Here is a 17,382-nt window from a genome sequence, read left to right as displayed (position 1 = left end):
TTTGAATCATGTTATTACTAGCTCATTGTGAGGCTACGCCTGCCTTTTCTCCTTTTAATGTAATACTATCAGTTGTTCAAAAAAAAAAAAAAAATCCAATTTATGTAACACTTATAAGAGGTTAGAGTTTCAAACATTCCTGCAGAGCGGTGGAGCTAAAAATTTGTTGTAATGGGAGAGAACTCTACTGAGGCATTTCATCGAACACGTTCTTTCTTCATTTTAAAAACTACTCACTATTTGGGTCAAATTATATCATAACCCCAAAATTACTCACTTCTGGCTTCAATATCTCCAGTAAGTGTAAAGAAAAAAGAAAAAAGAGAGCGTGAGATTGTTCGCCACTGTTGTTAATTAGAGCCTTTCTTTCACCACTGTCCTGGCGACGGTGCTGCTGTTCCATACCAGTACAAGGGTTTCTTTGTGCACCCGCCTCCTACGAGCCTCGAGAAACACAACGTTCCGGCCACACTTCTCGGTCTTGCATCTTGCAATCTTGACAGTACTTAAGAAATACCTATCTGCATACTACAGCAAACAACGTAGATCCCTTTAGGTTGTTTTGAAGGAAACACTTAACGCTTGAGTGAAAAAGGTCATGCGCTTGTACGCGTGAGAGAGAGAGATTAACTTACATTCGGAATGTCAAAATCACCTTCACTGGCATCACACAAGTCTAACGATACTTTCCTAAGCATTGGAAACTGAACTCAACACAAAAGACACGCGATTGTATTAACTTATTAACCGTTAAACTTGATACCTCTAATTGAATACAAGAACTGAGGTATTACCTTTGAAGCGGCGTCAAAAATAAAGCTTCTCTGTATCCCAGGGCCCTGTATAAAGAGAGTTTGGTATTATCGGAAGGTATACGATGTTCCAATTGCAATATATGTAGTAGCAGCACAACAATATTTACCAGATGTGAATGCAAGATGAAAAGAAACAGTCACTCAAATCTCACATTATGACGCAGCAGGAGATCTTCAAGAGCTTTACATCTAAAAAGAGAAGAAACCCCCTTCGCTGTCACTTGTCCACACTCCTAAACATCAAAATCGATCACATTTGTCATACATGGCACACTGACAAATATGGTAAAAGTAGTGCAGGGGACCTCCAAAAACACAAGAAGAACAGAATTTTAAAATCACACGTCGAACTGATAATTATGTGTCAAGTGAACCAGTCATTGACACATATAAGTATCATGGCTAGAAAACAAGCAGCACTTGAAAACGGCAAACCTCAAGATGGACTGAAACCAAGCCTGGCCATCCATGCGAAATTATCCGTTGAGACTCTGCAAACAAGAAAGAACGGCAAGTTAAAGTGGCATATCAATTACCTCAAAAAGAGTAGCTACTATTTTCAATTTGCTTTAGAGGTACACTCGCACATAGATAACACAACAAAAGGATATTCCTGTAATGGAATAGAAAGAAACCAAGAACAGGTTACCCACTGAAGCACTTGTTATTGGGAAATAGAATCATGAATTAGATATGACTAAGGAAATGTCTACATGCTGTGTCAATTGAAGGCAAGCTCAAATGATACCCTTTGAAACAAATAGCTCCTAACCTGAATTCAGAAGTGTACACCCTAGCAGCGAAAGCTCAACCAGATTTGTACAGCTTTGAGTAAGAATAACCAAATCATTGTTGGTCATCCAAGGGGTCACCCGCTCAAGTTTCAACGTCCTCAGGTTTGGCATGGAAAACTTAAAGCTTAAAATAGATATATCACCAAGACAGTGATACAAAGCAAAAACTACCAAGTTCTTCAGATTTTCCATGATGCTCATAATGGTACCATCAGATATTACCTGTAAAAGTATCAAAATCATTGTACAAACAAACAATGACTGTATATTTCATATTCAAATGTAGGTTTTGATGCAAGAGAAACATATATTTTGAAATCGAAAGAAGAAGAAAAAGAAGTGTGTCTTTCGCCAAAACTAATATCACCAAAACTGCATGAATATACCTAAGGAGACATCAGTTAACTCATGCTGATCTGATCAATAAGAATTTATCTGATAGGTGAACTAAACCAGCAAATAGGGGAAGTGTCTCTCTCACAAAATTCAATATTTAAAACTAATTGTCCCTGAGTACTTTTAGTATTGATTATGTTACAGCTAATGCATGTATAACAGCATAAGCCACAAGGGATGTTTCAGGTATTGCCTACAATTGTCTCAAAATCCACAAACAAGTTACCTGAAAATAAAGAATAATTGACTCCAGCATAGGAGAAATAGTTGGTAGTTTTCTCAGTCCATCTTCACCTAATGATCCACCTAAGCCCACAGTTATTTTCCTCAGTGATGTGACTGCGGGTTTCAGAGCTTCCAAAGAGGAGTAAGAAAATCCCCATCCAAGTGCAATTTCTTCCAGTACGCAAGTTCTTCCTATTTCATTATGCAGTTCTCTGCAAGAGTAGGAGGAAGCAAATGCTCGCTTCTGAGCCTCACTTTCCTGTTGAGACAAATTCCTGCATCCTCTCGCCTTCAAACACTTTAAACCTGGATTTCCACTGATGAGATGAGCTAAAGCAGCTTTTGAAACCTGAAATTTACAAGCACATAATTACCATGGTTACATGATAATAGGAACACAGATGGGTTTTACAGGATGTCTTATATCCATTACCAAATTGAACTTTTCGAAGAGTTTTACATCAGCTTCCTTCTGTTGATTCCCCAATTATATAAACCAGATTTATGCAAGAAACAGTGTGTTGTCTATGTTAATACTCACAAGGGTTTATGTGCAAGGCCAATTGACTTCATAGATGCATAGGAACCTTAAGAGCATACTAGGATGTAGTTGCAGGATTAACTTAACCGCTAAGGGAGTATAGCCATGTAACTAACTTATTTCTCACAATCACATGCATATGTGTGTATAATCACTAAATTTGATGACTCACCCCAGTATTAGAAACATCAAGCATCTCCAAGGAAGAACTTCTGAAACTATATAGAGCACCATCAGAAAGGTAAGTATCACTTAAGCAAAGAGTCTTCAGCTTTTGCATTTGAGACATAAGCTTTACAAGAGATGCTTCATCAACACCTGAGAAACAAAAACAATTGACCATACAGCATACATGTCATCCAGTGAACTTTAGGCATTTCCTTGGTCCATTTTTACGTAATCTAGACCCGGAAATGAAATTAACGCAGCTTATCTGAACTGGTTGGATTTGTTACAGCCACCATTTCAAAACTTTTTAGGTCCTAGATCATCTCAAATCATCAGTAAATACAAGAAAATGACAGAAATTGTGTTAACGGTCAATGATGAGAAAGAATTTCATATAATAGAAGATTATAGGACCAACATATATCAGAAAGACAAAGAAAGGCCTTACTACTAACCTCAAGTACCCAATAGCAAGTACAGTTAAGCTAAATCTTAGTCAAGCAAATTCTCAAAGACTTCTCAGTTAGAAATTGTTACTTCCCTCGGGTTTTATATTTTTATTTTTTGTATATGGAAGCACTGGTCAAAGACAGAGAAGCTATACACTACACTTTCTGTGAACTATATGGATAAATGGTGCCTTATACCAAGTATCTCAATTCTCAAAAACGAAAATAATAAAAAATAAAAATGAAATCCTAGAGTTTCTGCCTGTAGAGAATGAGGATGGTGATGGACATAAGTCTTCAAAGTTCAAGTCATAAACTCCCAAAGCAAAAGTAACAAGGGAATTGACACTCACACTTGCAGCTTCCCATGTGAAGTGTTTGAAGATTATGTGCCAGGGAATCCAATTGCTCGTTTTCAATTTGTTGGACAGCAATATGATTGGAAGAGCTAGAACAAAGAGCTAAAACTGAATTAACCCCGAAAGAGGTGTCACATACTAAAACGGAGTGCAGCTTAATACATCTGTGTAGAACACTTGCTATGCCAACATCAGTTAATGAAATACACCCTTTGAGGTTTAGGTATTGCAAGCAGACACAGAATCTGGAGATGTACTGAAGATCTGAATCTGGCATAAATGTTGAAAGGATATGTTAGTGGGGTGAACAATGATGCAAAATCAGGCGCCACCAATAAAAAGGAAAAACAAGTATAGTGCATTATGGGCTTCATGTGTGTGCAACTGCGCATTCACAATATTGAACCTTTCCTGGGCTAATTAAATTACAAGGAAACATACTTCAAAAAAGAAATCCAATATTTCCACCATTGCAGCATTCAAATGTCAGAGTTGAACATTTCAAAATCCCTGGCCCAACATTATTAATAAATGAGTATCATATGCTTTCATCAATAGCATGCTACAGATAGGCCCAAATTTCCACTTTATGGACTTTACGATGATATCATGCCTTATATGCAATAGAATGGTACGCATTTTTCCACTAACTTTGTCCACAAGTTTAACAAAGACAACTGTCAATGATATCAGTATGCCAAACTATCTTTTGGAGGTACGAAACATTAACGACTTTATCCACAGAAAATCTGGAACTATTGAAAAATATCTCACCATAGAGATCGCTTCGGCCCTCCAACGTGAGTTTTGCAAGAGATGGTCCAGAGTAAAAAGAAGTCATATCCCGACAATTTAAGGGCAAATTTGATATTTGCGGTGTTATATCTGGACTTGAGGATACAACAGACACTTGTGATGATATAATTGGAGTAGTGTCAATAGTCAAGTCAACTTCACAGACCATGGGGCATTTCAGCAGTTTGCGCAAAGTGCTTATCTTGAAGTTCAATAAAAAAGCTGCCTTCAGTGTTCTTAAAGATGGAAACGATTTGCAGAAGCATTCAATGGCAGTTTCAAGATGTAACCTTGGACACTTGGAAATATCCACCTCTTGTACCGCTTCAAAAGACAAAGTTGGCAACGACTTCAGTAGTGCAGAAGATTCTCGTTCAAGATGTTTAAGGTTAAATGGTGACTGTTCAATACTCCTTAGAGTGTATTCCATACTGTTTGAAAAAGGAAGCAAAGAAAAAAGTAGCACGACTGATGTCATCTGAGGGCAACTTGAAAGGTTTACTTTCTGCACAAAGAAAAAGACTAAGTTATATACTAATGAACATTAACTGTCCGCCAAATGTTTGATGTTTCAGATACTCAGAAACTATATACCACGAATCTATGATATCAATAGTTTGACAGCATGCACATAAATATCTCCATCCTTTTTCCTAATAAATTTCAAAATTTGCTTAGTCTCTCTATTACGGGATGGATCTTGATTCTCGATGCACCCATATAACCTCCCTTAATTACTCTTTGCAAAGACCTTGGCAGTTGGCACTACCGTCTACATATGAACAGTAACTCTAACCCTTAAGAAGAGTTTATCTGATAGACCTTTGTATAACTTCCAAAAAAAACAGATTAGCATCTACTGGAAACGGATATAAAACTTCCTAAAAGGAAAAAAATAGATAAATAAATCCTAAAAAAAACCTCCCATTTGTTACTTTCCCCCTCCACCTTCAAGAAAGTATATGATGCATATGCACATGATAGGACAGAGAAAACACTGAAATGCTATTCTTTCATTGCATGTATGATGTACCTTGAGTCATATAAACCCTCAAACTACACCGACAACTAAGCCTTATCCCACTAAGATACCTCAACTGAAAAAACAAAATAAAACCTTTTCCAAAGGGAGTTCTGAGGTCCTTAGTGACAGGAATACCTTAGAAAATTTTGTCAGCCGAATACGTAAGTCATGCAAATGACCATTGGCCAAGGCTTCTATTGAGCTAGTGGATGGAATTCTAAGTAGTCTGAAAATTGAATCAACGCTCTGATCAGCAAACTTAGAAAAATGACAAGAACTTCTTTTCTCTGAAAAAAGAACCCGATCAGTTTGTGTAAGAATAGGAAAAAAATGAGTATGTATTGGTGCCCTTTATCTACTATCAGAAAATTAAGCATACCTGCAGCAAACCACAATGGCAAAAGGCGCACACGGATCTGTTCAACAGCAACCAATAGATGATTTAATACAAAGATTGCAGTTTACTAAAGATTTTGGCAGATAAATACTGAATGGTAGTATTTCAGGTTTCGGCTTTATGAATACCTAAACTCAGAAAATTCAGATTTAATGCTACTGAATGACTAAGGAGAACTAAATCACTATTTTACTAAGTTTTATACTTATCATATAAACTTCAAAAAAATATATATATACAGAAAATATACAAAGACAAAGACAGATGATGTAAAATTTACGCTTAACTACATCAAGGGCAATTACAACACTGCTAAAATCCCCTACATATTTATTTTCAAGAATATGAGGGATCAATTGGTAGCACAAGTAATGAACTTTTATAACACGACATATCACAACTCACAAAGTAAATAATCCCTCTACATGGTTCAATAATTTCTAATTACAGACCTGTAATTACCCTTCTTGTCTTTAGATCTATAGTTTACCCTTATCGTACCTATTTCCACAAACTTGTGAACATAACATTATGCCACATTGTCCCCATTATATTATGAGGCATATTGGGAAGAGTTTCGTCCAAGTAACAATTAGTGCTAAACTGCCTTTAAATGAAACTGAAAGTTTGCTCGATGGGGCAATTTGTTATGATTATTAGGTAACTCACTCTTTGGTGACTTTCATCAGAAAGTTACGACATTTCCTTCCTATTATCCAGTTAAAACTATGCAGGCTATGGATTGGCTGTCAAGTTTATTGTACCTAACATGTTGATGTTTTTCAAAAACTGATATGGAGTCACATTCATGGTTGAAGATAATTGCTTATGATATAACTCGCAGCAGTAGTAGATCCTAGGTAAACAAGCTACTTTCCAAGGCTATATATCATTTTGGTCCTCAACATATACATGAAACATTGTTGATCTGTACCTCTTTCAAAATGCCAGTGTGGACATCTTCATTTCTGCTCAAGCCATCCATCCTTTCTGTGTTAGCATCAAGCCAAACTAAAAGTGCATTGGAAAGATACATCTCGCTGTGACAGACAAATAAGAGTAAGATATCAGCGTGCCAATATGTCTAACAGAAAATTAAGCAAGGCTATTCAAAGGATAACTAACCTGTCGACTGTCAAATCCATGTGCTTTACACAAGATAGTAATAAGTCGTAAGGAATATCTACAAAATAATCCATGCACATGGCCCACATCTGGAAAACCAAAGCATAATCTGTCAGTTTCAATTAGTGAATAGGTTGGGCACAGTGAACAAATATTGCACAAAACACAGAAATCATAAGCCTGTTAACATACGAATCCCTAGGATCTGATGCCACTTAAGTGAAAACAATCTCCTCCCATTCAACTATTAGTAACGACCTGATCGTGAAGAAATATACCAAAGCATCTTTTTCAGATTAAACAAGAGTAGTAGCCATATATCCGTGAGTTCATGAGCACATCATCAATAAAGTGCCACATGCTCAGAATGATAGGAGACTATTAGATCAACGTCATGGTGTTTTTAGTAAGGGAAATTTTATTTGAACCCATGTAACATCTTTCTACACCCAACTTATTCTCTACACTCATATTATTTTTAATTAAAGAATTAATATCTCTTTAAACCCAAGTTTATTACCTAAACTACCCTTTCAAACCCAAATCAAAATGTGAAGTTATCTTTACACCCATTTATAAAATAAAATCCCAAATTGAATTGGACTTAACAGAAGAAAAAAAAAATATCCCCTCATAGCTAACTAGCTTGAATTTGGGTACATAAGAAAATGTTCTATATGTTATTTGCTTATTGAACGTTAATAATTTGAAGAACTGATCAGTTTAATTTTTCAATTGAAGGTATATCTGTATATCTATTTATACATCATGTCCACATGAACCCTAAAATTATAGTTATGATGATCGGGACTTGGTTGAACTTTATTTAACATCGATCTAAAGTGTTGGTTTTGAATTCTATACGTACATTTACTGATTCATGAGTGATTGACTCGCCAAATGCATTTTTGCCAAATACAGTTACATCGCTATTTAACATAAGCAGTGTTGTAAACCCTCTTAATGGTGCATAAATTGAGAATGCCCAAGAGCTCGTTGTAGCTAGTGCATATAGGGGTCTTAAACTGACTCATTGCAAACCCATTTTTTTTATGAATTGTTCCCAAATTTTCTTGAAAGTTCTCTTCTCCACAATTCAAAGCTCAAGAGGCCGGATCGAATTGCTTCTCCTCGAGACCACATAGCAATGATCCAAAAACGATGCATCCATTTCTCTACAACATTCACTAAGAACTCTCTCTTCAACTTCCCCATGATCTCCCAGTATATTATGTAGTGGCCTGGTTGGGACTTGCTCAGTAGTTGATCAGCTCAGCTTTCGACTTCTTAGTAGTTGATCAGACCCTTTCTGGGCCACGATTTGAAGGTCATTTTCAGTGTTTTTGTCAATGTTTACTGTCAGTATTGATAGTGTTATGTAAAAATGGTGATTTTGTATGGTAGGGTTTGAATATTAGGTGTGGGTCTATTGATAAATTTTAGTTTTAGGGTTAATTTTGTCTTGTACTTGATGGTAATTACGTGATAGGGTAAAAAAGATAATTTTCATTTACAATTTAAATTGGGTGTAGAGAGAGATTACATGGGTTGAAATAAAATTTCCCTTTCAGTAATCATATTAATTCTCTTCGTCTCTCCCCATCTCCCTTTTGGGCTCCCTTCAACTCTTATATCCTCCTCATATCATAGCCATCTCAAACAGAACCGTCTCTTTTATTTTAGACCCTGTACGATGAATATTAAGACTAAACCAAACCAATCTAAAGAGAGATTATTCAACTGAAATGTTACCTCACAATTAACCATAATTTTCTACTCATCAGTCATCACATCAATATAAATCCACAACCCATCACTAGCCACTTCAGTAAAAATTCCATTTCAAAAAGATGTATGAGTTAATACTGAAGCATGATTGAATTTTCAAAGGGTTGTGCTATCCACACAGCCTTTTTTACTTCTAACACACCTTCTCAATTTTTGAAAGTCCGATCGTATGAATTGAAGAAGATCAATGGACAAACATTAACAAGGGTGTGTGGGAAGTAAAAAGGGTGTGTGTGCATAGCACAAAGCTTTTCAAAACATAATGATTGTGCACAGAAGTTCAATATAAGTTGAGAACATACAAAATTTCTGGCAAGATAGCTCGCACACAATTCTGGAAGAGAATCAAGGGCTGCAATGTATTCCATTTCATCCATTAGACTGGAGAACATAACAATGCTAAATTCAAACATGAGTTTTTCAAAAAATTAAATTTTCATGTTCAAATCATTCTCACCGTGCTCTACACCGAAGCTCCAAATAGAAGTCAAATCATCCAATTGTATTTGTGGTTGAACCTCCGCCGACACTACCTCAGAAAACCAAGTTTTACATCTCACGAGAAGCATCTCCACTCCAAAATAGAGTGCACCCTGCAACGCAAACGCAACGCAGTATTTTCAAAAGAATAATATTAACTTCACAAAACACTGGATGTGATTTGAAAGGTGGAAATAATAAACATTCAACCTTCAAGTCATGAAATGCAATTTTTCTTCAACAATGTCGAACAGTTTGAACAATTTTAAGATCAAGCAAAAACAAATAACCAAATGAATAAAAGATAAGAACACCATTGGATCAAAACTAGCACATAGTAAAAAGTTAAATTTATTTACCTCAAAAAGAAGGAGGAAATTATCAGATGTAACTTCCAATCGCAATGGGGAGTCATATAAACAATTGAGAATGCTTAGAAATATTTCCAGGTTCCACTCAATTTCTATACATTCCCGGCCCGATTCGCTAAAAAAAAATTCAAATTTTTTAACCGGAAGCAATCAAATTCAAGAAATTAAAGAGCTTTTTAATTAAAAAAAAAAATCAAAATTTACAGTCAAAGTTCTAAGCTCGGATTCAGTTTTCGGATAAGGAAATCGATTAACCTAAAGCTGCCGCTTAGGAGTCCATGGAAGTACGAAGAGTGTTGGATAAGCCTGCAAGCACAGATGGAATTCAAAAACTCAAAATCAAAATTAATTTTGCCGCATTTAATTTTATCGGGAAACAAACGGAAAATGAGTGAGAAAATGAGAACCCAGGCAGCACCTGTTCCGATGTGCTTGAACTCTGACAGTTTGGTGACGGAGAATGGCTGGCAAATCCCAGGATAGGATATTCTCGACAGAAATTAGAACTTCTTTATCCGGGGTGGTGCTTAGTTGGATTGGACTGGGGTCTGTGCATACGACGGTGATGAAGTCGTCGTCGGAGGTCGAAGCCATGCTTTCTGGTTTTCCGATGCCGAAAAGCTTTGGTGATCTCTCTCTCTCTCTCTGTAGAAAATGGAAGCAGAGTGTCCTTTCCGTAATGAAGGTGGCTTCTGGTCACACTAGTTCCGCAAACACCACCGCTGAAAACTTGAATAATTCGGCAGCGGCAGTCCCCACCGAACAATTCAAAAGGTTTCGGTGAGTTAGTACCGAAATAAACGTCTGTTTTAGGCCGGCCAGGTTCGAACTCTTTTAGCTAGCGGATGGTAATTTCTTTCCACCGAAACAATGATTAGGGGAAGAATTGCAATTCGATACGATTCAATGATTTGCGTTTCGATCAGTATATATAATTCGGTTTGCGTTGAACTGAGATTTTATTCGGGGTTCACTTGGTTGGTCGGATGACGATTCAGCCTAGACTCTGCCTTTCTAGTAGAAAACCGTATTAAAATGACAAATTTTTGCGCATGGACGATTGTTGCTAGCATCCGTCATGCGCGGACCATCCTAGCCGTGATACACCATCCGACCATCGATATTTCAAAATGTACAAAATTTCGGAATGTGATATATGCGCCATTACTGAAAGCTTAAAAAAGTATATACATAAGCTAGATTTATGAGTTATATATTGGAAAGGAGGAGGTCTTTCAAGAGATAATAATACATACACAAAGTAGAAAGCTTCTTCTCCTAAAACTTGTGATTTTCCTCTAAAATAACTCAAACTCTAGGTGCTCTCCCGTCGCTGTTAACTCCAAATACTTGGTATTCTCCTGAGCAGCAGGCATGTCGGGAATTTCAAAATCGCAAAACTCGGGCAGTTCTGGCGGAATGGCACATCGTATCAGTGCCCAATTGAGGCCCTCAAAGAACGGATGCTGCTTGATCTCACCGGCCCCTTTCTCTGATCCCAACCGATTCTCTGGCTCCTTTACCAACAGACCTCTGATGAGATCTCGAGCCTGGAAACTAACAAGGGGGCCCTCTGGGAACCTTAGGCTCTGCAACACCACATTGGCCAATGTTTCCTCGTTGTTAATACCTTTGAATGGTGTTCTGCCATATAGAAGCTCGTAAAGGAAGATACCAAACGTCCACCAATCAACTGCAGCTCCATGACCCTCTCCTTTGATGATCTCCGGAGCCAAGTACTCATGGGTCCCGACAAAGGAATTGGACCGAGCATCAGTAGGCTCTGCCACAAGCTGCGGCAATGATCTAACATGGGATGCAGGGTCATTTTTGGACCTCTTTGTTTTTGCAGCAGCTGGTAAAAACCTAGGGGTGAAGCATGAGACTTGACAGGAGGGTTCAATGCAGAACGGCTCAGCGCAGCTAGATTGTGTACACGGACCAGACAATCTTGCACGATCACCATCGCATGAAGGTGATTTCAATAGAGTTGGACTGACAGTGCACCTGAGAGACAGGTCAAAATCTGTGAGCATGATGTGACCATCTTCGCGGACTAGAATGTTTTCTGGTTTCAAATCCCGATAAACTACCCCAAGCATGTGTAAATACTCCAAAGCAAGGAGAACTTCCGCAACATAGAACCTGAAAGTACAAAGATTTAAATTAGTTTTGTAATGGTAAAATTCCAGCAACTATTTAATACACGAAAAAGTACTAGATCAGAGGACATGAATCTAACGGTCAGTTACTCCACTGAATTAGATAATGAAGTTCTTTAGAGATGACCCATAAAATTAAGGACAAAAAACAATTCATGATGTCATGTAGCAATTTCTCTCAGAGAAGAGAAGGCATCCCTTACGGTGATAGCTGACTGGGAAAAACACATTAAATAAAATATACGTAGTTGGGGTGGTGAGTGTTGGTGAAGGTGGAGGTTACAAAGGTGTATATTTTTATTTTCTTAGACTATTATCTTGTAACTAATGCTTGACTGCAGATAATGTCTAATAGCATCCAAAACGAAATGTAAAAGTCCGATATAGGTGTTAATTCAAATATTTCTACCTTGTTGCCTCTTCAGAAAAACACCTTCCAATTTGCTTCTGCCGGAGGACATGAAGATCTCCACCTGGGCAATACTCCATAACTAAGCATGACAAATTATCTGATGTAAATTGGGTATACAGTGTAGGGAGAAAAGGATGATCAAGCATCCTCAGTATTTCGCTTTCGGTCTGCGCCCTAGGCATCTTCTTCCTTCTAGCCAAGAACTCATTGTCCATTACCTTTATGGCAAAAAGGCAATTCGTACTAATGAGCTCAGCAAGATATACAGTACCTATGTCTCCACAACCAAGCTTCTTCAAAAGATTGAAGTGTCTCAAGCCCAGGGATCCATGCTGCAACCGAACATGACGGATGGCCTCCCATCTCACATCCTTCGACATGTGAGGCTTATTGCTGCAACTAGATCCACTGACATTGCTCTCGTCACTCAAACTCGTACTACTACTATGATCACCTTGGCTACTTTTTGAGCTTTGGGAGAATTCCCCCTTTTCTTTTGATTTGGGGTTCTTTTTTGCTTTCATAATGTCATCTCCCCCTTTATTGCCAGTATTACTGCTGTCGAAAGTGAAGCCTGGTTTACCTGGAATGCTGTGCACATTATTTGAGTTTACCTCAGCAGTAAGACCGTTAAACTGGGGTGCCAAAGAACCTTGATTGGATTGTTGTCCAGCACCTTGTATTGCACATTGACATCTCTCGCAGACCAGCTGACTGGTACAAGGATCAAAATCAGCATCAACTTCATTATAATTACTAGAGTTGCAGGCCACAGAACTTGACTCTTGCCTTGTCTTCTTCTTTACGATATTCCTATTCCTGCTGGCTGCTTTTACAGAGCGGAGGGCATTTCTGGATACTTTGCTTGCCAGATTTCGATTCACCGAACTCGATGAAGAAGGTACTACATGCAACTTGACTTTCCGCCCTGGTTTTGCTGCTGATAGCTTATTAGCTAACTTGGTTTTGGCAGGAACATTTTGAACAAGTACTGATGTAATGCCACTTGTAGATTTAAGTTTCTCTTTCTTCACCAGCTCTGTCTTAGTTTTTGTCTGTAACATGGTCCTGGAAGGAACATTTTCAGCAAGTTCTGAAATATGATCACTTTTAGATTTATTTTTTTTCTTCTGTCCCAGTTCCGCCTTCACTGTTTGCTCCCCTACTGTCCTTAACTTGCAACTGGAGGTACTTTCATTTTGCAATATTGTGCTCCCGGAGTTATTTTCTGCTTTCCCAATGGTAAATCGAGGAGAAGAATGTCCACTCTGGCTTGATGACTTCATCTTGGACATTTGAGGATGCTCAGACAACTCCTCACAAGAATTTGAAATGCTTTCTTCTGGCACCAGAGAGATTTCAACCATATTTCCCCTATCTTCACTTGAGGAGGCACCAGATTGACTGGGTTGAACAACAACTGCATTGTATAACGTCTTGATCCTCCCAGCTTCCGAGGGTCTTGCAGGACTTGTCAATTTTGATAATCGTTTCATAGCAGCCATTTCTGATGCCTTGGTAATAGAGAGCTCTCTTAACGCCTGCTTCAGTGTCGCCGGTTCTGAATTACCGATCCCTGGTGAGCGAGACACACCCACTGTAATTGGTTTCTTTAAGGCATTTCTATTTAAAGGGCTAGCGCCTACTTGCCTTGAATGATCTGAACCCTTGGATGGAGTTTTGATTGCCTCAAAGAGCTTATTAATATCATCTTCTAGAGAATCCTTGTATCCCAGTTTTAGAACAGGAGGAGGCTTCCAATCTTTGTCACCTTTACTAAATCCAGAATTCAGCTGATGTATTCCATGAGAATATTGACCTGTAGTCAGCTCATCTTTCGCTTCCACAATTTCAGATGTACCAGCAAATGAACCCATTTCTAGGGTTACTCAGTCTGGTCACGTAATCCAAACGGCGTACCAAAACGTGGAAGAGCTTACTCCAGCAACTTTACAATGATCAGTTCCTTGAGAAGCCTTTCAGGTAAAGATTCCGACAAGTCACGAGCTGTGAGTAAAACTGTTTTGTGCCCTTATAAACTAAACTGCCCACATCAAGCCATATGTCTTTTCACTTTGGAAAAGATAAAATGCATTCCCTGAAATATCAACAGAAGTATGAAGAACATCAGTCACCCAACAGCAGATGTAGTTTCCGTCAGTGCAAACGGAAGTAAGCAACTCGGTGACACACAATAGGAGTTCCTGAAAAGATTTCAAATTTCAAACCAACACAACATTGCAACACTACTCCACCAATTCGAAACTTGAAAAACTCCAATATGAAAAGGAAACGAACGCCTGACCTAGACTAATCCTAAATCCATTTCCCCGCCCGCCCTCACCACCCGGGCTAACCCCAAAAGCTTAGGCAAAGCATCATTTTCGTTACTTGGTTACAATGGAACATAATCGAACATTTGACCTAGCCTAATCCTAAATCCATTTCCCCACCCGCCCTCGCCACTCGGGCTAAACCCCATGAGCTTAGTCAAAGCAAACTTTCACCATCACACAAAAGTCATATCTTTCGACCATAGAACCGGCACGAAACAGATTTCCAATCAATTTAATGGAATGCAAATGATGCATTTTTTTTTCCCCTAATTTCATTTTCCTCTACTTAAACAAAAAATCATTAAACTACATGAAATCTACACCAAGTTTCCATCTTTCAATTCTCTTCAAGCTAAAGTTTAATCATTTTTTGCACATCACCAAGAAAAAAAAAATTCACCAACAAATTTATCCCACCAAACAAATCAAACCCAACAAAAAACCAAAAAATAATTCAAGAAGAAGTAAAATAAAATGAAAATGCCAAGCTTCTTAGAGCCCCAGAAGCTCAAATCTCGAGATACGAACACGCTCAAAAGCAAACCCAGATCGGAGAAACGCGAAGAACAATACCTGATTGAGCTTCCTCAACAGACGCATTGGGGCAAGATTCGGCGAGTAAAGTAAAACTCTGAGGAAATGGCGCGCTACAAACCCTAGAAACCTTTGGAGGTGCTGCGATGGCGAGAGAGGGGAAAGCGAGAAGAGGATTGATGGCGAGCTAACAAACAAAACACTGACTTCTCTTTCCGCTCTGGTTGCACTGATTATTTTGAGGGAATGTGGGTCCCGGTCCCACCGTATATGTAGGGTCCATCGAAAAATGTGAAAATTAATTTGAAATACTATCTTGGGATTGTCCATATCCCAATCGTTTTCTGAATTTTAGGGCGGTTCTTGGATTTTTGGGGTGAAAAATATGGGAAGGAGGGTAAATAAAAGGGAAAATGATACTTGTCAGATTCTTTTTTTGGGAATTCAGAATCTTGTAATTATGTTCGTTTATTGTATATTGTATAATCAATTTTTGTGAGATATTATTTATATTTAATTTTAAATTTTAAATTAATAATTTATGATTTCACAATATACGATGAACATATATGATTACAAGATTCCCGAATTCCCATGATCTTTTTCCAAATAAAAGATCAAATCTTCTTCGTTCAAAATTGGTGTCGCGTCGCCTTAACGAGTGACTGATACGTATTTATTATTATAATTTTTTTATGTTTTATTCTAAATTTAAAGTGTTGAGTATTTATTGGAACCACAGAAATGTCACACTTATTTTGAGTGCAAAAAATTTGATCCCGACAAATAAAGGCTCTCTTTTGTTTTTTTTTTTTTTTCTTTAAAAAAATGATATTATCTATATTAAAATAAAGAAGATCAACTAAGCTCAACATTGTAATAATGTAGTTCAAATTGTGAAAGTCGTAAAAACTCTTAAGAAAGAGAAATATCACTAAAAGTACCAAATGGCAATAAAGGCTTTTTATCGGTTTTCGTGTTTTTTACAGTGAGTTATTTTTGACTGTTTGTTGTTGTACATCAGTACTTGTCGGTTTAGCTACTTGTTTTGGATTCGTTTTAGAATATGTTAAGATGTAATCACATCACGTGTCATACATATTTGTTAGAAAAGTATGGATTTGAATATTACTTATCAAGATGACGGGAATTGGATCTGGATGATTAAAAGCGTTCACTCGTATGTAACGTTTTAAGATTAAATCATGCAAGTTTTTCTATCTAAATACTTGTCATTTTGAGAGCGGATTTATTCTTGTCATTTTAACTATTCATGTAAGCAAGTTTCAAACAAACAAACGTCTGTCATTTTGACTTTTTGATTAAACATGTTTATTAGGATTTAAACTCTCGACTCCAAAAAACTAGTTAAAAGCATTCACTCATATTTAAAGTCCTGAGATCAATTTACTTTCAAAGTCCCGTAAAAACAACGTTTTTTTTTCTCTAAATGCTTGTTATTTTGAAAGCGGATCTACTCTTATCATTTTAACTATTCAAGTAAGCGAGTTTCAAGCGAACAAATGCTTGTCATTCAAACTTTTTGATTAGACAATGTTTATTAGGCTCTAAACTCTCGACTCCAACAAGCTAGTTTAAAGCTTTCACTCATATTTAAAGTTATGAGATCAAATTATTTCCCAAGTACGATTAAAACGGATTTTTTCTATCTAAATACTAGTTAGCAGATATGCTCTTATCATTTTAACCATTCAAGTAAGCGAGTTTCAAGCGATAAAATGCATGACATCTGGACTTTTCGATTGAACATGTTTATTAGGCTCCATACTCTCATCTCCAACAAAACTTTCCAAGCTTGTTAGAGCTGTATTTTCATCCATTTTGTCGTTTACGTACGACACGTTATTAATGAAATATACACAATGACATGATTATTGAAGTAAACTAATTTGTTTGGAAGGAATGCTACAAGCATATAACACGTTACGCTTTTTTTATATTTCATATGACGTAGATGTTTGTTAAGGTTGGAAGGAAAATGGACAGATATAACACGTTACACATTTTTTTATTTGGTTGGAAGGAAAATGGACAGATATAACACGTTACACTTTTTTATATTTGTTTGGAGGGAAAATGGTCAGATATAAAAATGGCTACAAATACAATGTACAAATAAGTTAAGTATTTTCTTTAAATTGATGGATTTTTGTACGAACAGTACTTGGTTACTCAAATATGAGTAGGAAT

General features: G+C 37.3%; 2 protein-coding genes across 4 annotated transcripts; both read right to left on the bottom strand.

The window, feature by feature from the left end:
* Positions 1-132: 132 nt before the first annotated feature.
* On the bottom strand, positions 133-10,584 carry LOC137745844 (BTB/POZ domain-containing protein FBL11). Of its 3 annotated transcripts, XM_068485869.1 has the most exons (19): positions 10,146-10,584; positions 9,983-10,033; positions 9,716-9,842; positions 9,334-9,469; positions 9,179-9,228; positions 7,089-7,177; positions 6,898-7,003; positions 5,946-5,982; positions 5,702-5,853; positions 4,522-5,047; positions 3,742-4,017; positions 2,944-3,089; positions 2,232-2,579; positions 1,588-1,831; positions 1,251-1,306; positions 968-1,048; positions 795-839; positions 636-704; positions 133-528 (listed from the first exon to the last, which is right to left on the bottom strand). In XM_068485869.1, the coding sequence occupies exons 1-19, from the start codon at positions 10,319-10,321 to the stop codon at positions 355-357; spliced, it is 2,889 nt and encodes a 962-aa protein (XP_068341970.1). In that variant the 5' UTR covers positions 10,322-10,584; the 3' UTR covers positions 133-354. The 3 variants fall into 3 exon arrangements, with proteins under 3 accessions (XP_068341970.1, XP_068341971.1, XP_068341972.1); XM_068485870.1 differs by lacking the exon at positions 9,716-9,842 and having other exon boundaries at positions 10,146-10,227; XM_068485871.1 differs by lacking the exons at positions 9,716-9,842; positions 9,983-10,033; positions 10,146-10,584 and having other exon boundaries at positions 9,179-9,257; positions 9,334-9,455.
* A 290-nt stretch (positions 10,585-10,874) lies between these two features.
* Positions 10,875-15,352, bottom strand: LOC137744900 (serine/threonine-protein kinase D6PKL1-like). The gene is made up of 3 exons (XM_068484713.1): positions 15,211-15,352; positions 12,299-14,399; positions 10,875-11,872 (listed from the first exon to the last, which is right to left on the bottom strand). The coding sequence occupies exons 2-3, from the start codon at positions 14,176-14,178 to the stop codon at positions 11,026-11,028; spliced, it is 2,727 nt and encodes a 908-aa protein (XP_068340814.1). The 5' UTR covers positions 14,179-14,399; positions 15,211-15,352; the 3' UTR covers positions 10,875-11,025.
* Positions 15,353-17,382: the final 2,030 nt, after the last annotated feature.

This window comes from Pyrus communis, chromosome 9, assembly GCF_963583255.1.
Source record: "Pyrus communis chromosome 9, drPyrComm1.1, whole genome shotgun sequence".
Classification (NCBI taxonomy): Eukaryota; Viridiplantae; Streptophyta; class Magnoliopsida; order Rosales; family Rosaceae; genus Pyrus; species Pyrus communis.
The sequence above is the reverse complement of the archived record's forward strand: the minus strand, read 5'-3'. Positions and strand labels throughout refer to the sequence as shown.